The 22,905-nt window shown below is 40.7% G+C and overlaps 1 protein-coding gene across 7 annotated transcripts in view; it reads right to left on the reverse strand.

Moving 5' to 3' along the window:
- The window catches only part of SANBR (SANT and BTB domain regulator of CSR), an 87,400-nt gene extending 69,216 nt beyond the window's left edge, over positions 1 to 18,184 (reverse strand). For 4 of the 7 annotated variants that reach the window (XR_005577717.2, XR_012517720.1, XR_012517722.1 and 1 more), the window contains exons 1-8: positions 18,020 to 18,183; positions 15,079 to 15,215; positions 13,258 to 13,416; positions 11,973 to 12,159; positions 9,953 to 10,046; positions 6,694 to 6,932; positions 3,520 to 3,578; positions 1,425 to 1,585 (exon numbers count right to left, since the gene is read on the reverse strand). Coding sequence is in view for 4 of the 7 variants with exons in the window: in XM_039463357.2 (XP_039319291.1) it covers positions 1,425 to 1,585; positions 3,520 to 3,578; positions 6,694 to 6,932; positions 9,953 to 10,046; positions 11,973 to 12,159; positions 13,258 to 13,407 (890 nt within the window). In the remaining 3 variants the exon portion in view is untranslated. The other 3 variants (XM_039463359.2, XM_074399476.1, XM_074399491.1) reach the window with 3 other exon arrangements.
- Positions 18,185 to 22,905: the final 4,721 nt, after the last annotated feature.

Below are 22,905 nucleotides of genomic sequence, written 5' to 3' on the forward strand. Positions count from 1 at the left end.
CCCTTTATCTAAGGTCTGTTTTAATAATTTTTATTTTTATTTTTATTTATTTATTTTTTTTTTTTGAGACAGAGTTTCGCTCTTGTTACCCAGGCTGGAGTGCAATGGCGCGATCTCGGCTCACCGCAACCTCCGCCTCCTGGGTTCAGGCAATTCTCCTGCCTCAGCCTCCTGAGTAGCTGGGATTACAGGCACGCGCCACCATGCCCACCTAATTTTTTGTATTTTTAGTAGAGACGGGGTTTCACTGTGTTGACCAGGATGGTCTTGATCTCTCGACCTCGTGATCCACCCACCTCGGCCTCCCAAAGTGCTGGGATTACAGGCTTGAGCCACCGCGCCCGGCTAATAATTTTTATTTTTTTAGAAATGGGTCTTGCTATATTGCCCAGGCTGGAGTGCAGTGGCTATTCACTGGGATAACTGTAGTGCCCTTCAGCTCTGAACATCTGGCCTCAAGCAATTATTCCACCTCAGCCTCTTGAGTAGTGTCTATAATTTTTAAAATAATTTACTATCGCTGTATGTTCATATGTCCATTATACATATAGGATTATACATCATACATATCACCTGAGATCAGGAATTCAAGACCAGTAATTAGTTACTACAAAGTAACTAATTAGTAATTAGTTATTACAAAGTAACTAATTACTAATTTTTATCTTGAGTCATTGGCTCTGGATAAATTTTACTTCACTTTACTTCATTTAAAATAAAATAAAAATGTATTTCTATATACATTCTAAAAATAGAGTATTTTGGCCAGGTATGGTGGTTCACACCTGTAATCCCGACACTTTGGGAGGCTGAGTGGGGTGGATCACTTGAGCCCAGGAGTTCAAGACCAGGCTAGGCAACGTAGCAAAACCCCATTGCTACAAAAAATACAAAAATTAGCTGTGCATGGTGGCATGTGCCTGTGGTTCCAGCTGGTTGGAAGGCTGAGGTAGAAGGATAGCTTGAGCCTGGAGGTGAAGGTTGCAGCTGAGATCTTGCTACTGCACTCCAGCCTGGGTGACAGAGACCCAGTGTCAACATAATAAAAAGAATAAGCTAACTATAAGTGAAAAGAGAGAGTAAAAATTAATTTCAAAAACTGGGCAACAAAGTGAGACCCTGTCTCTACACACACAAAAAAATTTTTAAGTTAGCGGGGCATAGTGGTGCATGCCTGTAGTCCCAGCTACTTGGGAGGCTGAGGTGGGAGGATCACTTGAGCTCAGGAGCTTGAGGGTACAGTGAGCCAAGACTGTACCACTGCACTCCAGCCTAAATAACAGAGTGAGAACCTTTCTCAAAAAAGAAAAAGAAAAATTTCTCAAAAAAGAAAAAGAAAAATATTTCACTCACATGAAATAGGAAATAGAAATATATTTCTTTCAACAAGGTTATTAGGTTTAAAATTAAATTTTTGAAATTACCTTCTAAACTTATCTTTTTTGTCCTTTAAATCATCAACTTCATTGTGTGTGAACAGATCAGCTATACGTGTGAGAAGATTTGCATTAATACAGTTCATGTTGCATGGGGTAGCTACTATGGCATTCATATTTTTGTGGCAATACTGAATACACTGTTCAACCTGAAAAATTAACAGAAAATAAATGTTGAAAACAGTAGCATGAACGATAATATCACAGCAATACCTTTCAAAGATAAAATCCATTAAAAGTCTAATCCATATGTTGTTAGACACTAACTGTGTTTTGCCTATTTGACTTAATCTACACGGTTCCAAAGGCAATCCCGGTCTAATTTGTAACAACATATATATACATACCTAAAAAATTGTTTTCAACCTTCTTTAGAATATTTCAAATAATAACGCATGTTTTAAAATTGTGGCAGGTATAACTCTTAGCCTATAAACTCAAGTGTATAGAATATGTAACTTGTTTTTTTCTTTTGTCGAGATGAGTCTTGCTCTGTTGCCCAGGCTGGAGTGCCATGGCACAATCTCACCTCTCTGCAACCTCCACCTCCCAGGTTCAAGTTATTCTCCTGCCACAGCCTCCTTAATAGCTGGGCTTATAGGCGCCCACCACCATGCCCAGCTAATTTTTGTATTTTTAGTAGAGATGGGGTTTCACCATGTTGGCCAGGCTGGTCTTAAACTCCTGACCTCGTGATCTGCCTGCCTTGGCCTCCCAAGTGCTGGGATTATAGGCGTGAGCCACTGTGCCCAGTCTGTAACTTCTTATAATTAAACTTAGTTGTAACATTAAAGCTCCTTTTCCTTGGGTGGCAGAAACAAAATTTCAGTCAATTCAGAATTTTCTCAGTTGTGTTGGGTTTGCTCTCATCTTTACTTCTTTCTCCAACCTGAGGTATGTTCATTTACTTTAAAAGTAAAGAGAGGCGCCGGGCGCGGTGGCTCAAGCCTGTAATCCCAGCACTTTGGGAGGCCGAGGCGGGTGGATCACGAGGTCAAGAGATCGAGACCATCTTGGTCAACATGGTGAAACCCCGTTTCTACTAAAAATACAAAAAAATTAGCTGGGCATGGTGGCGCGTGCCTGTAATCCCAGCTACTCAGGAGGCTGAGACAGGAGAATTGCCTGAACCTAGGAAGCGGAGGTTGCGGTGAGCCGAGATCGCGCCATTGCACTCCAGCCTGGGTAACAAGAGTGAAACTCTGTCTCAAAAAAAAAAAAAAAAAAAAAAAAAGTAAAGAGAGGCTAAAAATGTATTCTTCCAAACATTTATGCTTATGGCATAAAAAATATCCTTTGGGGCTTATATTTCAAAACTCAAATATTTCAAAAATTTCAAAACTAAAAAACTCGTTTAGTTTCTGCTGTTTTTCTGTAACCCTTCCCTGAAACAACTGGTATCAGCTGGGCTAAATGGGGAAGAGCTAAGGAGTAGAAAGAATACAGAGAATTGGCCAGGGCTGGTGGCTCATACCTGTCATCCCAGGACTTTGGGAGGTCAAGTCACTTAAGCCCAGGAGTTTGAGACCAGCATGGGTAACATAGCAAGACCTGCCCCCCCATCTCTATTTAAAAAAATAAAAGAATACAGGGAACTAGTACAAACCCCAAAGAATCAAATAAACAAACATCACATTTGCTAACATAGAAAAGGAGTATTCTGGCTAGGTGTGGTGGCTCACACCTGTCCCCAGCACTTTGGGAGGCCAAGGCAGGTGGATTGCTTGAGATTAAGAGTTAGAGACCAGCCTGGGCAAAATAGCAAAATCTCATCTTATAAAAAATAGAAAAATTAGCTGGGCATAGTGACATGCACCTGTAGTTCCAGCTACTCGGGAGGCTGCAGTGGGAGGATCATTTGAGCCTGGGAGGCAGAAGTTGCAATGAGCTGACATCATGCCACTGCACTCCAGCCTGGGACTCTGTTAAAAAAAAAAATCATGCTCTTGAATTAACAGTAATTTTGAAAATTGTTTTTGAATTAATAATTTTAGTAGAGTATCTCAGAATTTTGTAGACACTTGAAGGAAAAGAAAGTGTAAGTGAATAGAAGCACTCTGATTTTTTTTAAGTCAATACTTACTAATGAATCCATTTGTAAAAACTCTGAAGAAATAAGAATTGAAATGACATTTCCTGGCTCTAAAAAAAAAAAGAAATAAATAAATTAGATTTTCCTTTTGATGAGTACCCCAATCTCCTCTGAACAGGCTCCTTCTCACCTTAAAAGAGGATGTTACTATAATAATAATTTAATATAATACTTACTATAGGTTATGGAGTTAGATACGTAAAAGAAAGAAAATTCAATGGTAAAACTTAGGGTATATAGAAAATGCACAATAAATTCACCCTGGAGTTAGATTCATATAAAGTAAAAAGACTCCTGCTAAAGATACATGTAATCTTCTTGACTACATCAGGGAAGAAGATAATTGAGACTATAATTCACTGCAAATAAAAGTAATAGAAAAAGTTTAAAATTACTAATGAGAGCACTTGTCATTAGAACAGTTATTTTAAAAAGAGTTTAAGGCTTGTTATGAAAAGATATTTAATTGTAAGAGATTCTGAAAGGTAAGAAAAAATTTACTACTGCAGAGTACTAAACTTGTTTCCTAAAGGCATAATGAGTGAGCTTTCAGGCATACAGAGAGAAAGGGGGATGCTGCCTGATGCTGTAGTTTAGCAAACCTGTCATTTCCCATGAGGTACATTTAAGGAAAAGAAAAAAGCACTGTGTTGCATCATTACAGTACTAAGACAATTCTAAATAAAGGACTAAACAATGGTTAAAATAAGTAATCCCAACCTTTTTCTATATAACAATTCTAGATTCAAAGCTCTTCAATACAAATGGTGAAGGGAGGAAGAAGCTGGTGAAAAAGCTCCTCCTCAGGAAATGGTAATATACCCCATTCCAGTTAGGAACCAGTGGCTGGATTATTAGAAATTTAATTAGGCATTTTGGTAGTTTTCCTGGTTAGAATAAAGACTGCTTTTGTAAATGCTTATATTTAAAGCCACTGATTTAAGGTCAAAGATAACTGAATGACTAGTTTTCCTCCCTTCCTCCCTTTCAGATGGGGGACTACAGGCGCCTGCCACTATGCCTGGCTAATTTTGGTATTTTTAGTAGAGACGGGGTTTCACCATATTGACCAGGCTGGTCTTGAACACCTTACCTCATGATCCATATGCCTCAGGCTCCTAATGTGCTGGGATTACAGCTGTAAGCCACCAAGCCCAGCTTTATTTTTATTATTATTATTTTTTTTTTTGAGATGGAGTCTGGCTCTGTTGCTCAGGCTGGAGTACAGTGGTGCAATCTCAGCTCACTACAAACTCGCCTCCGGTTGCAATGATTCAAGTGATTCTCCTGCCTCAGCCTCCTAAGTAGCTAGGACTACAGGTGTGCACCCCCACACCAGGTTAATTTTTTTGGTATTTTTAGTAGAGATGGGGTTTTACCATGCAGGCGAGGCTTGCTGCATTTCTTTTACCTTTGCTACACACATAAATATGCTGAATCAAATAATTTTTTTCTCTCTACATGTTTTGATTTTTATTTCACACATACATATTATAGCCGATTAATCTGGAATGTCTGGATAGCCAATTAGTCTGGAATGTCTGGACTCTGGCTGAAATTTTTGATTTAGCAATCTTGTAATTTTTACTTAAGGGCAACTAGAAACTTTTCCTATTAATTTGATCACTAAAGAATATAATACATTATTAACTTTTTTGGAAGACTTTTACACTGTCAGTATAGATTTATTTTCCAGTAAGAGTTCTCTTTTAATACTACTGTAAATAGCAATTCTAGTGCATAGAAAGACTATTAAACTAAAAGTGTGTTATACAAGTATATGCCCATTGAAATATTACTAAGGTAATTCTACTAGTATGCTATCATTTAGAACACTGGTTTTTGAACTTTTGATCTCAGGACCCCTTCACAATCTTAAAAACTGAGAATCTTAATGGGTTTTTCTTTATGTGGGTTGTATCTGCCTGTATTTATCACATTTGAAATAGAGAAATTAAAAAAAAAATCCATTTAAAAAGACAACGAAAGGCCAGGCCTGGTGGCTCACACCTGTAATCCCAGCACTTTGGGAGGCTGAGGTTGGTGGATCACGAGGTCAGGAGTTCGAGACCAGTCTGACCAACATGGTAAAACCCATCTCTACTAAAAATACAAAAATTAGCCAGGCATGGTGGCATATGCCTGTAATCCCAGCTACTCAGGAGGCTGAGGCAGGAAAATTGCTTGAACCCATAATGGGGTCGTTGCAGTAAGCCAAGATCACGCCATTGCACTCCAGTCTGGGCGATAGAGTAAGACTCCGTTTCCAAAAAAAAAAAAACCTATTACGTGAGCCACCGCGCCCAGCAATTTTGTATTTTTTTAGTAGAGAGAGGGTTTCATCATGTTGGCCAGGCTGGTCTCGAACTCCTGGCTTCAAGTGATCCACCTGTCTCAGCCTCCCAAAGTGTTGAGACTACAGGTGTCAGCCACCATGCCCTACCTAACATAACTACCTTTTCTTTTTTTTTTTTTTTTGAGACGGAGTTTCACTCTTGTTACTCAGGCTGGAGTGCAATGGCGCGATCTCGGCTCACCGCAACCTCCGCCTCCTGGGTTCAGGCAAGTCTCCTGCCTCAGCCTCCTAAGTAGCTGGGATTACAGGCACGTGCCACCATGCTCAGCTAATGTTTTGCATTTTTAGTAGAGACGGGGTTTCACCATGTTGACCAGGGTGGTCTCGATCTCTTGACCTCGTGATCCACCCGCCTCAGCCTCCCAAAGTGCTGGGATTACAGGCTTGAGCCACCGTGCCCGGCTCATACCTTTTCTAAAATGAAAAATATTAGGCCAGGTGCGGTGGCTAACACCTGTAATCTCAACACTTTGGGAGGCGAAGGTGGGCAGATCACAAGTTCAGGAGTTCGAGACCAGCCTGGCCAACATAACAAGACCCTGTCTCTAATAAAAATACAAAAATTAGCCAGGCATGGTGGCACGTGCCTGCAATCCCAGCTACTTAGGAGGCTGAGGCAGGAGAATGCTAACCCAGGAGGTGGAGGTTGCAGTGAGCTGAGATCGTGCCATCGTACTCCAGCCTGGGCAACAGAGTGAGGCTCCATCTCAAATTTATATATATATATATAAAATATATATTGGCCTGAAGAAACTACCAGGCAACACACAAATTTCACTACAAAATAAGCAACAGATAGTTTTTTTTACCTAAAGTGGGCATCTCACAATCTTTATTCTCCTCAGTGTTCCTTTTAACATATTTTATCAACCAGTTGAAAATGTGAACGTCACAATGAACTGAAATGTCCACCTCTTCCCAGCGCTGGGCATCCATAGATAAATATTCAGCAAAGTACTTCATTTCTGATATCAAAAGATCTCGTGGACAAATAAAATCTTCTTTTAAGTTTTTTGCTTCATCACATACATGGATCACCATGTTTGGCCTTCACAAAAAATGTTACACAAAAATGAAATTATTAGAGTTTTGGAAAAGGAGCCAAGACCACTGACATTTAGTGAAGGGAAGAGAACAAGATGTGTTTGAAAATTCTGACCACAAATCATTTTTATAGGGTCTTGACATTTTTCAAGTGTCTTGCAAGCCTGATCACATCTTAGATTATGACTAATTTTAGCAAATTACATATTTAATAAAACAAATAAAGTGTTGTTACCACAGGACTAATAATTTACAGTTTGAAATTTTTCAAGTTACACATTAAAAATAAGGTTTATAAAAATAATATCATATCACAAAGAAAAATTAAGCAGCACACTTTAATTCCTGTGAGGAACAAAGAACAGCACTTTTACATGGTTATGGGTGTCGGGGGGAGGTTATTATTAAATGCTAAAATTTTCACATTTTTTTAAAAAAGGAAAAATAGCTACAATTCTTCATTAAAGAATCAAATGAAAAAAACTAGCATTGCTTTGTTATTTTTAATAGCAAAAAAGTTTGCTTCTAGGCATTCACATACATAAAATGTGAATACATCAAATATAAATTAACAAATGTAATCAAAGCATTTCTAAGACTACAATGTGCTTATTTACATATTTAATAATAATTTAAGCACAAGTTTAAATGATACATCAGAGGTTTGCTACAAAAAATTATAATCTCCTTGCATTTACTTCCTTTGAAAATTATGTCGGCTGGACATGGCGACTCATGCCTGCAATCCCAGCACTTTGGGAGGCCAAGGCAGGAGGACTGCTTGAGCCCAGGAGTTTCAGATCAGCCTGGGCAAAATGGTGAAACCTCATCTCTACAGAAAAAAATTAAAAATTAGCTGAGCATGGTGGTGTGTGCCTGTGGTCCCAGCTACTCAGGAGGCTGAAGTGGGAGGACCACCTGAGCCCAGGAAGGTCAAGCTGCAGTGAGTCATGATCACATCACTGCACTCCATCTTGGGTGAGAGAGTGACACTCTGTTTGAAAAACAAATTTTAAAAAATTGTATTACCTCAAAAAGAAACATCAGTGAGATCTTACATCTGCTTTCATATCATTACAAAGGAAGAGAACAGAGACATACTGTCCTACAACATGAATTTAATTGAATTGTGTGTTTAATTCACACATTTCTGATACAAAAAAAATATATTATTGGAGGGCCAGGCATGGTGGCTCCCAACTATAATCCCAGCACTTTGGGATCCTTAGATGGGGAGAATTACTTGAGCCCAGGACTTTGGGACCAGACTGGGCAACACAGTGAGACCATGTCTCTACAAAAAAAAAAAAAAAAAAAAAAAAAGAAACAAAATTGAGCTACCAGAAAAAGGATTGTAATCAATGCTCTATCAAAGTCAAAAGAATTTAAACAAATTTTCACAAATTGCTCTTCGAAAGAAATTACCGTCAAAACATAAACAGGTAATAACTGACATAATGAAACATAAAGTTTCCATAGTTTTTTGGACTACATTATAAAATATTAGACGATTTCAATAAAAATTTTTGGCAAATTTTTGTTTCACACAAACCAACCAATCATTTTAAAAATCTGTGTGAATACAGCCAGGCACAGTGGGAGGCTGAGGCAGGCAGATCACTTGAGGCCAAGAGTTCAAGACCAGGCTGGCCATCACGGTGAAAGCCCATCTGTACTAAAAATACAAAAATTAGCTGGGCATGGTGGCACGCAAGTGTAGTCCCAGCTACTCAGGTGGCTGAAGCACGAGAATTACTTGAGCCTAGGAGGCAGAAGTTGCAGAGAGCCGAGATGGTGCCATTGCTTCCAGCTTGGGCGACACAGCGAGACTGTCTCAAAAGAAAATCCTCAAGACTGTGTGAATAAACTAAAAATAACTGAACTACACACTTTAAAGGCGTGAATTTTTTTTTTTTCTTTTTTTTTTTTTTTTTTTTTTTTTTTTTGAGACGGAGTTTCGCTCTTGTTACCCAGGCTGGAGTGCAATGGCGCGATCTCGGCTCACCGCAACCTCCGCCTCCTGGGTTCAGGCAATTCTCCTGCCTCAGCCTCCTGAGTAGCTGGGATTACAGGCACGCGCCACCATGCCCAGCTAATTTTTTGTATTTTTAGTAGAGACGGGGTTTCACCATGTTGACCAGGTTGGTCTCGATCTCTCGACCTTGTGATCCACCCGCCTCGGCCTCCCAAAGTGCTGGGATTACAGGCTTGAGCCACCGCGCCCGGCCAGGCGTGAATTTTTTTATTGTGGTTATTCATAACGTAAAATTTGCCACTTTAACTACTTTTAAGTTCAGTGGCATTAAGTATATTGACACTGCTGTGCAATCAGCACAATGATCAACCTCCAGAATTTTTTCAAAGGGTTCATTTTACGATACATGAATTATATGTAAAGCAAGCTGTACTTGAAAATCTATAAAAAGTAAGATTTTCATAAAAATCCATGAAAAGTAAGTATACAAAGAAACTTTCAGAAATAATAAAAATATTCTGTGTTTTGATTTGGGTGATGGTTCTATGGCGGATCCAATTTTCAAAATTCATCAAGGTGAACACTTAACAATGTGTAGTTTATTGTAAAGATACGCAAAACAATACAAAACTATCAAAACTTGCAATATACTGAAAGACATTTTAATTTTAAATTTTCTAGAATGAGTAATTATATTCAAATAGTTCTAAAACACACATCCAATTAAAGTTGGAGAATTAATGGCAGTTTTTTCCCTTGGGTATTAAAATTTACTTTTAAAAGTTTTGTTAAGACATATTATTTCTAATATTTATAAATATAAAAATAAAAATTTTTGAAAACTGTAGTCCAATTTATAAATAACATGAATAAGTAATGTTTAGGTTGGTTTAACACATGAACTAAGCTGATTCCAATAGTTTCAGCAATTATGTAATATGAAATTCCTACATCATGGTAACTGATGCATATAACCACTAATCATATATTTTATAATTTAAAGTTGATATTAGCATAAAATCTTATCTAGCAAACAACCAGCCTCCTACCCTTCAGATTCTTCAGTCTTTTCTCCACCATTATGAGTAGTACAATTTTCACTTTCTGAAGAACAATTCCTTGTGGAAGCAATACTATGTCTTCCTTAAATACAGAAACAAACACATACAAAAAAGGGCGGGGGGTTAGTATTTCTAGCTGAGAATGGGTTTTTATTTATCAAATGGTAATACTGTAAACGCATGGTTTCCAAGGCTAAAGATGGTATTTGGCAGGGTGGCATTTTCCTTTAGTATTTCTAAAGATATATAGAAGAAACAGTACAAAAAAATGAATCACAAATTGCTAATGTTACAAGGATTTCAAAAAATACTAATGTGGTGTGTACAAATAGGGATCAAATGTTCAAAAGCTAACAGCATAGTTTTCTTTTTCTGAAGCAAATTTTTACATCAATATTCTGCTGCTGCTGCTGAAATTAAAATAACTCACTACTCTCGGAGGATTTCTAAAACCAGTTATTATTTCCAATATAATTGCAGAAAACATCTTTTACCCCACTACTATGTCATTTGAAGCTCTTGTTGACTACAATAAAGAGTGGCTGTAAGCTCAGCATAGTAGCATGTACGTGTAGTCCCAAGCTACTTAGTAGGCTGCGGCAGGAGAATTGCTTGAGCCCAGGAGTTTAAGACCAGCCTGAGCAACACAGTGCAAACTCCATCTCCAAGAACAAAAAGAGTAGCTGTGAAAAAGAAAAATGATAACATGAGAAATAAGCAAAAGTCTCTTAGGAAAAAGAAATATTAAGTAAAGGGCATAAGGCAAACCTCTCTAAAATACAGTAAAAGAATATTTGTAGTAAAAAATATATATATGAAATTAACTAGACCAATAGATTAGAGTAGAACATTTTGATACAGTAAAGTGGGATTTTGGTGATTGCATCTGACCTGTATTTATTTTTTAAAATGTTTAAATTTTTTAAAAGACAGTGTCTTGCCAGACACCTAGGCTGAAGTGCAACAGCTTGATCATAGCTCACTGTAACCTTGAGATTCTGAGCTTGAGCAAGCCTCCCCCCTTAGCCTCTCAAGTAGCTAGGACCACAGGTGTGCACCATCACACTCAGCTAATTTTTATTTTTTAGGTAGAGACAGGGCCTTGCTACATTGCCCAGGCTGGTCTTGAACTCCTGGCCTCAAGTAATCCTCCACCTTGACCTCCTAAAGTGCTAGGATTACAGGCATGAGCCACTGCATCTGGCCCTAAAACTTTTAATAGCATAGGTAAACATGGTTTAAAAAATTCAGGCCAAGTAGGCCAGGCACGGTGGCTCACGCCTGTAATCCCAACACTTTAGGAAGCAGAAGTGGGTGGAACATCTGAGGTCAGGAGTTCGACACCAGCCTGATCAACATGGAGACAGCTCATCTCTACTAAAAATACAAAAAATTAGCTGGGTGTCGTGGCGCATGCCTGTAATTCCAGCTACCTGGGAGGCTGAGGCATGAGAATCACTTGAACCTGGGAGGCGGAGGTTGCGGTGAGCCCAGATCACGCCACTGCACTCCAGCCTGGGCAACAAGAGTGAGACTCTGTCTCAAAAGAAAAAAAAAAAAACTTCAGGCCAAGTACAATGGCTCACATCTGGAATCCCAGCACTTTGGGAGGCTGAGGCAGACGGATGGCCTGAGCTCAGGAGTTCCAGACAAGCCTGGGCAACATGGCAAAGCCCCATCTCTACAAAAAATACAAAAATTAGCTGAGCATGGTGGTGCACGCCTCTAGTCCCAGCTACTCGGTAGGCTGAGGCAGGAGGACCTCTTGAGCCTGGGAGATGGAGGTTGCAGTGAGCTGAGATCATGCCACTGTACTCCAGCCTGGGCAACAGAGCAAGACCTTGTCTCAAATAAATAAATAAATAAAATTCAGGAAGATAGAAATATGAATGCATTTCTCTGTTAATGTTTATATTAGCCTTTAAACAAAGAAAGAAATGTTGATCAGAATATATATTTTGCAGAATTACCATAAGGACAAGTACTACATTTTAGTTTAAAACCTTACCTGTTTTGGAAACTGCATCATGTCCAACTGGAGTCTCCTGAAATTCTCCATGTATGTCAAGAAGTGAGGATTTGATATATGTGGCTAAAGTTTCAACAGGACTCTCTCCAGCAGCCATTAGGGAATTATACTGGTTGTCAACAGGTGAGCTTCCACTGCTCTTTAATTCATCAAACCTTTTTGCACACTGTCATGATATAAAATCAAAGAAACATAGGTTTGAGAATTTTTTATCTTTTTTTTTTAACCTGTGCCCCCCTGAGACTTGTTTAAATAAAAAATTGAGAAGATATTTTCTTGCCTTCTATTTGAAGACATTTTTCTATAATTACTTTTTGTAAGTGTTTCTTTTTTTTTTTTTTTTTTTTTTTTTTGAGACGGAGTTTCGCTCTTGTTACCCAGGCTGGAGTGCAATGGCGCGATCTTGGCTCACCGCAACCTCCGCCTCCTGGGTTCAGGCAATTCTCCTGCCTCAGCCTCCTGAGTAGCTGGGATTACAGGCACACGCCACCACGCCCAGCTAATTTTTTGTATTTTTAGTAGAGACGGGGTTTCACCATGTTGACCAGGATGGTCTCGATCTCTTGACCTCGTGATCCACCCGCCTCAGACTCCCAAAGTGCTGGGATTACAGGCTTGAGCCACCGCGCCCGGCTGTAAGTGAATATTAACCTGTTGAGTAACATCTAGAAAGTTTGTACACATTTCACTATGTGAAAGCCTCTAACTTCTATTTTATATCTTAAAATTCAGGGTAGAGTTTTATTTTAATGTGCTTTAACTCAAAGGCATATATATTTATCTTCTTGTAAAAAAAGGAAGACCAGGTTGGGCATGGTAGACCGTGCCTGCAATCCCAGCACTTTGGGAGACAGAGGCAGAAAGATCGCTTGAGGCCCGGAGTTCAAGACCAGCCTGGGCAACTTAAGACTGTCAGAGAGACTGTGAGATGCTGAGGTGGGAAGATCACTTAAGCTTGGGAGATTGAGGCTGCAGTGAGCCATGATGGCACCACTGTACTCCAGCCTGGGATGGCAGAGTGAGAGATCCTGTCTCAAAACAACAACAACAATAAATATACATATATAAAAGTACATATTTTTTATATATCTACAATTTATATGATTTGCATCTAGCCAAATTATGTCAATGTCTATTCAGTGTTAATACATACATCTGAATATGTGAAACTCAAATATTTTTCTCTCTCTCAGTTGGTGTTTCTTCAAATTGATCAACTTTTCTGAACATTTTCAGGAGATATTCTAGGGGTACTGTTATTTACCTCTTTCGGTGTTAACCCAGGCACAAGCCTTGCTATAGTTTCCCAGTTGATAGTCTGAGGGATTCCTATTAATGGATAAAGGATCATGTCCAATACCATTTGGTTATTATTGTTCAGGAAATTGTTATTTTCTGAATATCCACGACTCATCTTCTGGAACTAGAAATTGGGAAGCAAAAAACGTTATTTAAATCTGAAATCTAAATATTTTCAGAACACTACAAATCAGTTATAATTCATTCCTAAGAATTATCTGCTACCATATAAAGGAAAAATAAAACTGACTTAAAATATACACAGTATAGCCCAAATCTCTTCACATAAAAAAGTATTTGAATACTATACATTGATAGATGGATATACAAAAAGATGAACAGATGAACAAATATATGATAAAAAGTATAAAATATTTTTTATCTTATCTCTTTTTTTTTGCAGTCTTGCTCTGTCATCCAGGGTGAAGTGCTGTGGCACAATCTCAGCTCACTGCAACCTCCGCCTCCCGGATTCAAGCAATTCTCCTGCCTCAGCCTCCCAAGTAGCTGGGATTACAGGCACACGCCACCATGCCCGGCTAATCTTTGTATTCTTAGTAGAGACGGGATTTCACCATATTGGCCAGGCTGGTCTCAAACTCTTGACCTCGTGATTCACAAAGGTGCTAGGGTTACAGGCGTGAGCCACTGCACCTGGCTTCCCAAAGCACTGTGGTTAAAGGCATGAGCCACTGCACCTGGCCCTTATCTTTTTCAGAGTCCCCAGTTTTACAAGATGAGGTTCAGAGATGTTAAGTCATTTTTACAAGGTCACAGAGCTAAGAAGAGGCAGAGCAAGGATTCAAACCCAGGTAAAAATAACTCTCAAATCCATGCTCTTTCCATTCCACACAAGAGGTATAGTATGGGCTAAGATAGCAGATTGGATATAATGGTTTAGGGTCAGTAGGGACAGAGCCTAATGTATTTTGAAGCTAGTTATGATTCAATTAAGTTATTTTGAAAGCTTCTGTTTGTGAGGTGCGGGAAGAGGGTTATGATGTCAAATAGCAAAAGAAACTATGCATTCAAACATAAAACATTTGAGTAACTTTCTTATATCAATGTGTGCAAGATACGTCTTATTTTATTCAAACATTTACTGTGCCAGGCACTGTATCTAAAGTCGGAACATTAATTTACAGATGAAAATAATGACAAAAGTTTATGACGAGTCATATCTATGATTCAGTTGACACTGGATTCTGGGTCGGGAATACAATCTCCAAATATAAGCTATTCCTATGGAAAAAAATGGTCTATTTTAGGACAAGAAGTACAAAGCAGAGATTCACTGACAGATCGGTACAATGGAAAAGGCAGTGTACACAGGAGTCTGAAGCTCTGGTTTGAGTTTTAGCTCCACCACCTGCTAATCAAGGCTAGTCATCTATCCTTGCTGAACTACAGCAATAAAAGTAGGTGATGGTAATACCTCTGACTGACAGCATGGAGAGAATTAAAGGGATTATTTTGCGAAAGCACTTGAAGGTGATAAAAATATCTCACAACTGAGATGCTGCATAAATAACAGTAGTTAGATTGTGCTGAGGGTTATGTGAGATATTTAAAACACAGCACAGGGATTGGAACGTGGTATACTCTCAATAAACGTTAATTATAATTAGTACTATGTCATTGTTTACATAAGATACTGGTAGAGGACATCAGGTGGCACACAAGATAAAGTTATTGTACATGTGTTTGAAAAAACATTAAAAAGAAACAAAAACGGAAAGACATTTAGCATGCTAAAATCACAGCTTCCTACTAACCAAAGATGTACCTTGTTGAAGGCCAGTATAGTGGAGTGGCTAAGTGTGCAGACTCTGGAGTCAGACTGTCCAAGTTTGCATCCCAGTTCTACCAGTTATGACATTATCTGGTTCAGATTAGTTAATCTCTGTGCCTCAACTTGCTCATCTGTAAAACAAAGATAATAACAGCAGCTAGCTTACATATTTCTGAGGATATATAGAAAGTGCTACCTGGCAATGAGTAAGGACTATATAATGTGTATAGCAGTAGCACTACCACTCTAGAGATCCTTGGGTTAAACAGATTCGTAAAGATTAATGTAACAGATAAAAGGAGAAACAGCAATAGCCCAGTGAAGTACGCCATAACAAAATGAGTAGAAAGAGTCAGCTACAGATTCTTACCCAGTTTTACCACTTCTAGCAGAGCAACCTATTGCTCCAATTGTCTCAGCAATACTGTAAGGAAAACAATACCTAACTTTTGGAGTTATGGTGAAGATTAAATAATACTATATATAAAGCACCAGCACACTGGGATATGCAAAGGTACTCAATAAATAATTTATTACTTTTTCTCCCTATTTAGGCCATTATTGGCACAAAAATTTCCAAGAATTAGTTTAATAACTGTAAAGCACTGCCTTGTGCCCAGCTGAAAACAGATTTTACAGAACTTCATTGTTTTTTTAAAGAACTAGTCATCTCAAAAACATATGAAAAAAAGTGAGTGAACCTGAAAGTAATGCCCTTTTGCATGTCCCAGGTTGAGTTTGATGAAAACATAGGGGAAAAAAGGCTTGGAAAAGGTCTTCCAAGAACCTTGGAAGGTTCATTTCCCTCTTTAACTCACTGGATTATGATTTCTTTGATGGGCTGGGCCTTCTATCTTTGATTTCTCAGAATAGTGACAGCAAGGCAGATATTGTCAAAATGTTTGCTGAATTAATGAGAAAGTCATAAAACCTTACGAGAAAGTAAATGTATCCTTTGGGGCCGGGCGCGGTGGCTGACGCCTGTAATCTCAGCACTTTGGGAGGCCGAGGTGGGTGGATCACCAGGTCAAGAGAGCGAGACCATCCTGGTCAACATGGTGAAACCCCATCTCTACTAAAAACACAAAAAATTAGCTGGGCGTGGTGGCGCGTGCCTGTAATTCCAGCTCCTCAGGAGGCTGAGGCAGGAGAATTGCCTGAACCCATGAGGCAGAGGTTGCGGTGAGCCGAGACCGCGCCATTGCACTCCAGCCTGGGTAACAAGAGCAAAACTCCGTCTCAAAAAATAAATAAATAAATAAAAACTTATCCTTTGGAACCCACTCCAAACTGCTGGTCCACAACTCATTTAAACATTTAAGTATAGATGGGAATGTGTAAAGATAGATAGATCATGCTCTGCTGGATTAATTAATTTAGTTTTGAATCCTTGAAAGACTTGGTTTCTCTCTAGTGAACAAAGCACTGATCTCTACTTGTTTGCCTAGTACTTGCATCACTTTTCATACCATACAATTTGGGAGGGATATTAGAGCATATAGGGCGTTTTATAATAATTTGTTTGGGTCTTGGTAGAAAACGGTCTGAAATGGAATTCACGGCAACAATCTTCTCTGAGAGCTCTTTTCTTTTCACTTCCAAAGAGATTGATTTAAAATTTCAAAAACATTACCCACGTCAAACACTCAAAAGCTTGTAAGTATATTTCAAATGTGATACTCATTTCTGCTATACATGTTTAAGAGTACTTTAAGTCATGTAAATGTGAAAAAAAGTTTTTCGGTTGACCTTCTCTTCATACAACGGAATCATACTGGGCAAGGGAAGACTTCCTAGCATCAGTTCTAGTTAACTCAATGTCCAATAAATCACAAAGTCTGAATTTAAGTATAAAAGGCAGAGCATTGATGGATAATCCTTAATAAAACATAAATTATCCTGAAATAGCTGTCATAGTGTATCTCATTCTGGAAACAAAGTATAAATTTATCAAAAACGGTGACAATAAGAAAAAGTTCAAAGTTCAAATCACCATGAAATCTATTCCCATTCATAAAATATCAAAATCTCGAAAATATTTAAGGTAAAATACGTTATTTGTCAAACATAAAAATCCAATTTGTGTAACAGACTTCACTTTTTAAGAACACACTTGCCCTCCCCTCCCCCATCCCCTCCTCTTGGTTTATGTATTTAATATCTTAATATTAGTAAGACTAGTCTAAGTCACTTCCACACCAGATAGAGGTCCACAACCGGAATCTGGCATATTTGTTTTTCTTATTTCAAATAGAAAAAAAAAGCTCTTGAAGACAGAGACGTTTTTCCTTAGGCAGTGGAAAGATGGGAAGAGATGGGGGCCCGTGCGGCAGGCAGGCACGCAGGCAGGTCAAAGGCCTCCGGCCTAACAGAAGGCGGAGGTAACACCGAGTCATCCCAGACCAGGGAGAGGCCTTGTGGTGCCCAGGCTTCCCGACCGCTGGCTACAAAGGAGATCGGAGGCAGCTGGAGGAGAAAGCAAAATCACATCCCAGGCCCGGGATGAGGTCAAAGCCCTTCAAACCCTGGGCCCGGAGGCTCACCGCGCGGAGCGTCCTCGGGGAACCTCCAGACCTTCCCGCTTCCGCCCGCGGAGGCACAGAAACTCCAGGGGCGCAGGGCGGACAAAGGCAGAGGCCCGGGGGGCGAGGCCCGGCGCGCAGAAGCTGGGTTCTCTCTGCTGTGCGCGGGCGGGACGGTCTGCAGAGACTTGGACCCTGCGGGTGACTGGACGCGGGCCGGCAGGTTGCTCCGGGCGCAGCCTGCTGAGGGTGTGCACGGGGCGTTCGAGGGCGTTTGGACGAGTGGGACCCCGGCCGGGGCCGCCGTGGGTGGGGAGCCGCGGAGGGAGCCGGCGGGCTGTGAGTGGTACCGCCCCATGCCGCACTTCCCGCCCTGCGGTGGGCAACCGAGCCCCCCTCAGCGTCTCACTCACCTCCACAGGGCCGCGGCGGCCCTCGCAGCGCCTCTGTTACCTGCAGTGGCTGGCACCGCCCGTGCTCGCGCCCCGAAGCTGCAGCAACCCAGCCCGCAACCCCGGCTGAGGCGCCTCACACCCCGCCGTCGCCCTCTAGCAGGCGGCTGAGTGGACCAGCGCCGAGGGGCGGAGGAGCGCCGAGCCGACGCCGTCCGGCCAATCGCGGGCCAGTGCCACAGCGGCGGAGCCAATGAGCGCCGAGCTCATGCCCGGCGGGAGGGAGCCGGCCGCGCGGCGACGGCTGGCTGTTGCCTCGCCTTACCCGCTCCTTCTTCTTCCCCGCCTCTGGTATTCACTCCCTGGCGTGTCGCAATGCAGCCTCCCAGCGTCTTGTCTCTTAGCAACCAGATCCTAGGAACCTGATCTTAGGTGACACACCCTGAGCCCAGAAGAAAGGGGGTTATTGTAAGAGATAAAAAGAACTGTGATTATAGAATGGATGAAATTGTTCTTGGTGCAGGTCATTTGGTACATCGCTTAGGTAGAGCGGGAAGATCGCGAGGGACACCAAAAGTATCCCTTAGATCAAGGTCTTTGGGTAAGGACCAGGAGGTAGCTCTTTAAAAACGTAAATAGCTCTGGATTACAAATTCGGTTTTCATACACGAATAGGGTGTGTGTGTGTGTGTGTGTGTGTGTGTGTGATTGTGAAAACTACTACTATTGGTCTAGTAAAATGCAAACAGCTTAATATTGTAAGGTAAATGCTACATCTCAACATTTCTAATTTCCACTTGGATTGTTCTGAGAACAAAAATTAAATGTTAGGATTAGAACAGAAAAAGTAAAGCCTTATCCAAATCAGTAATTACTATGAGAGCTGATGATTAAATGGAGATTAAGTGGTTCACTGTATAGAATGTCAGGAGTTTTTTTTTTCCAATTGCATCACCTGTGACTTCTGCAGATCTTTTACTATTTTTGTTCCACAAAGACATTAAAGTGGCTGGGTACGGTGGCTCACGTCTGTTATCCCACAATCCCAGCATTTAGGGAGACCAAGATGGGAGGATTGCTTGAGCACAGCCTGGACAACAAAGTGAGACCCTGTCTCTACAGAAAAATAAAATAAAATAAATTTAAGTTAGCCAGGCATCGTGGCACATGCCTGTGGTCCCAGCTACACAGGAGGCTGAGGTGGGAGGACTACTTGAGCCTGGAGGTTGAGGCCACATTGAGCCATGTTTGCACCACTGCACTCCAGGATGGGCAGTAGAGTGAGACCTTGTCAAAAAAAAAAAAAAAAAAAAAAAATTAGGCAAGTGTTTTACCAGGAGATCTTACGTTAGGTAATTTTTTTTTTTTTTTTTTTTTTTTTTTTTTTTTTTTTTTTTTAAGACCAAGTTTCGCACTGTTGCTCTGGCTGGAGTGCAATGGTGTGATCTCAGCTCACTGCAACCTCCACCTCCGGGTTCAAGCAATTCTCCTGCCTCAGCCTCCTTAGTAGCTGGGATTACAGGTGTGTGCCACCACGCCCAGCTAATTTTTGTATTTTTAGTAGAGACAGGGTTTCACCATGTTGACCAGGCTGGTCTCAAACTCCTGACCTCATGTTATCCACCCACCTTGGCCTCCCAAAGTGCTGGGATTATAGGCATGAGCCTGGCCAAGTAAATTCTTAAAGAGAAACTGGTTGCCCTCTATTTCCCCTCTTTCTTCTTTCACATAGGCTGGCACTCAGTTATGAGGTGGTACTTTAAAACCATGAGAACAAGAATAATGCATAAGGGGCTGGGCCCAGTAGCTCACACTGTAATCCCAGAATTTTGGGAGGCTGAGGCATGAACATCACTTGAGGTTAGGAGTTCAAGACCAGCCTAGCCAACATGGTGAAACCTCATCTCTACTAAAAATACAAATAGTAGCCAGGCGTTGTGGCGGGTGCCTGTAATACCAGCTACTGGGGAGGCTGAGGCGGCAGAATCACTTGAACCAGAGAAGCAGAGGTTGCGGTGAGCCGAAATGGTGCCACTGCACTCCAGCCTTGGCCAGAGTGAGACTCCATCTCAACAACAACAACAACAAGAATAACACATAAGGGACGTGGAGCATAATACAGAAGGAACCCAGGCCCTAAATTACCTTCTGAAGCAGAGCACACCTCTGGTCTGTTACATGAGAGAAAAATGTTTATCTTGTTTTAACTACGATACTTTTTAGTCTTTTTCTTAAAGTGGCTTAGTGTGTCCCATAGAAGAGAAAGTTGGTCCCTGAAAGTGATGTGCTACCTACCATAACAAAGATCTAAGATGTATATGATATTGGTTAGCAGGTGGAAACATATTGCAGGTCAGAAGATCAGTGACTCTTCCCAAATGTATTGGGAAAAGTGTCACCTGTATTAACTTGGAAGGCAGATCAAGCCCATATATAGCTCTGAGGAAAGTGTGTAGAAAAGGCCAGAATGTGTTTGTGTTGGCTACCATTCCTTGCTTTCAGCAAGGTTCAACGAAAAGACACTAGGTCAGTTAACCAGTTTGCCAGCCTGGGCAACATGGTGAAACCCTGTCGCTACAAAAAATACAAAAATTCACCAGGTGTGGTGGCGTGTGCATATAGTCCCAGTTACTCGTGAGGCTGAAGCAGAAGAATCATTTGAGCCTGGGAGGTTGAGGCTGCAGTGAGCTGCAGTTATGCCACTGCAATCTAGTCTGGGTGACACAGCAAGACCCTGTCTCAAAAAACAAACACTAGTTTGTAATCAGAGATTGAAGATAATAAAACTGTACTGGACCCACTCCATAACATCTGCTCTGCTCTTGTTGTGGATCCACTTACTAGTAAGCACCTCAGGATCAATTCTGATACTTACTGTCTCAAGCATTCTCATTATTCCCTTTTCTAGAACAACATACATTTATGAAATGATAGCTAGAAAGGATCCTTGAGAGGCCAACTTCTTCGATTTTTTCCAATTTAAGTCTCAAATACAGAGAAAGTTTAAGTGATTTGTCCAAGGCCAAATGGCCAACTCAATAGGTTCAATGACTGTTGCCCAAGGAAGAATCTTTCTTCTCCATTGTACAGATGTTCCTCCTTGAGGCCCTTTATGCAGAATGGGCAATTTCACCTAAGGCTTTCATGCAATTCCCCCTTCTCACCAAATCTAACCTCTTTGTGTTCAGAAGCTCCTCTTTTATTAGTTTTAGTACAGTCTAAGTTGTTTAATAAAAAGACCCAAAACACAGTGGCTTAAACACAATGAAAGTTTCTTTCTTTCTTAAATTACAGAGGTGGGTGGTCCAGGGCTGATACAGCTGCTTTGTCAAACTTGACAACTTATCTCTCAGCATATGAAATGGCTTCAGAATTCTCACTCCTACTTCAACAAAAGGAGAGGCAGGGCAAGGGAAATGTACGCTCCAGTACGGTCAAAAAAATCTGTATGTCTTTATCTGCTGTTTCCTTGTCTATAAAAAATCTATTTTTAAAATTGACAAAAATTGTATCTATTTATGGCATACAACATACTGCTCAAATATGTATACATTGTGAAATGGCTAAATAAAGCTGATTAACATATGCATTATCTCACATACTTGTGAAAACACTTAAAATCTCTCTTGGCAATTTTCTTTTTTCTCTTTTTGAGACAGAGTCTTGCTCATCACCCACGCTGGAGTGCAATGGCACAATCCCGGCTCACTGAAACCTCTGCCTCCCGGGTTCAAGCAATTCTCCTTCCTCAGCCTCCCGAGAAGCTGGGATTACAGGCTCGTGCCTCCACGCCTGGCTAATTTTTTGTATTTTTAGTAAAGACAAGGTTTCACTGTGTTAGCGTGGATGGTCTCGATCTCCTGACCTGGTGATCTGCCAGCCTCGGCCTCCCAAAGTGCTGGGATTAGAGGTGTGAGCCACCGCCCCTGACCGGCAATTTTTAAGTACACATTGTTGTTTGTTTTTGGAGTCAGGGTCTTGCTCTGTAGCCTGGCTGGAGTGCAGTGGTGTGATCAGGGCTTACTGCAGCCTTGAACTCTTGGGCTCAAGTGATCCTCCTGCCTCAGCCTCCCTAATCGCTCCAACTACAGGAACTGCATTGTTACTGGCTATGGACACCGCGTTCTACAATAGATGTGTTGAACTTATTCCTAAAATGTTGTATGCTTTGACCAATAACTCCCAATCTCCCCACTCCCACCCCATCACACACGTCTCCTGGTAACCACCAATCTACTCTGCCTTTTTTTTAGATTCTACATATGAGATCACGTGGTATTTGTCTTTCTGTGCCTGGCTCACTCAACAAAATGTCCTACAGGTTCACTCATGTTGCCAAAAATGACAAGATTTCCTTATTTTTTGAAGGCTCAATAGTATTCCCTTATGTATATGTACCACATTTTATCCGTTTACCAGTTGATGAACACTTAGATGATTCCTTATCTTGGCTATTGCGAATAATCCTGCAATGAATACAAGAAAGCAGGTATCTCTTTGACATACTGATTTCATTTTCCTTGGATTTATATCCCATAGTGGGATTGCTGGATGATCCGGTAGTTCTATTTTTTATTTTCTTTGGGGAGCTCCATAACTGTTTTCCCTATGGCTGAACTGATTTACATTTCTACCAACAATGTGCAAGACTTCCCTTTTCTCCACACCCTTGCCAACATTTACCTTTTGTCTTTTTGATGTCCATTTCAACAGGTTCATGAGGTAATGTCTCATTGTGGCTTTAATTTGCATTTCCCTTATGATTAGTGATGTTGAGCATTTTTTCACATACCTGTTGCATGCCCCAATACTTTTAAGGACATTATCCCAAAGTCACATGCATCACTTCCACTTACAATCCCATTGGCTAGAACTTAACTACCAATGAGGTGGCTAGAAAATCTAGA

Source organism: Saimiri boliviensis, chromosome 1 (genome assembly GCF_048565385.1).
Source record: "Saimiri boliviensis isolate mSaiBol1 chromosome 1, mSaiBol1.pri, whole genome shotgun sequence".
NCBI classification, from domain to species: domain Eukaryota; kingdom Metazoa; phylum Chordata; class Mammalia; order Primates; family Cebidae; genus Saimiri; species Saimiri boliviensis.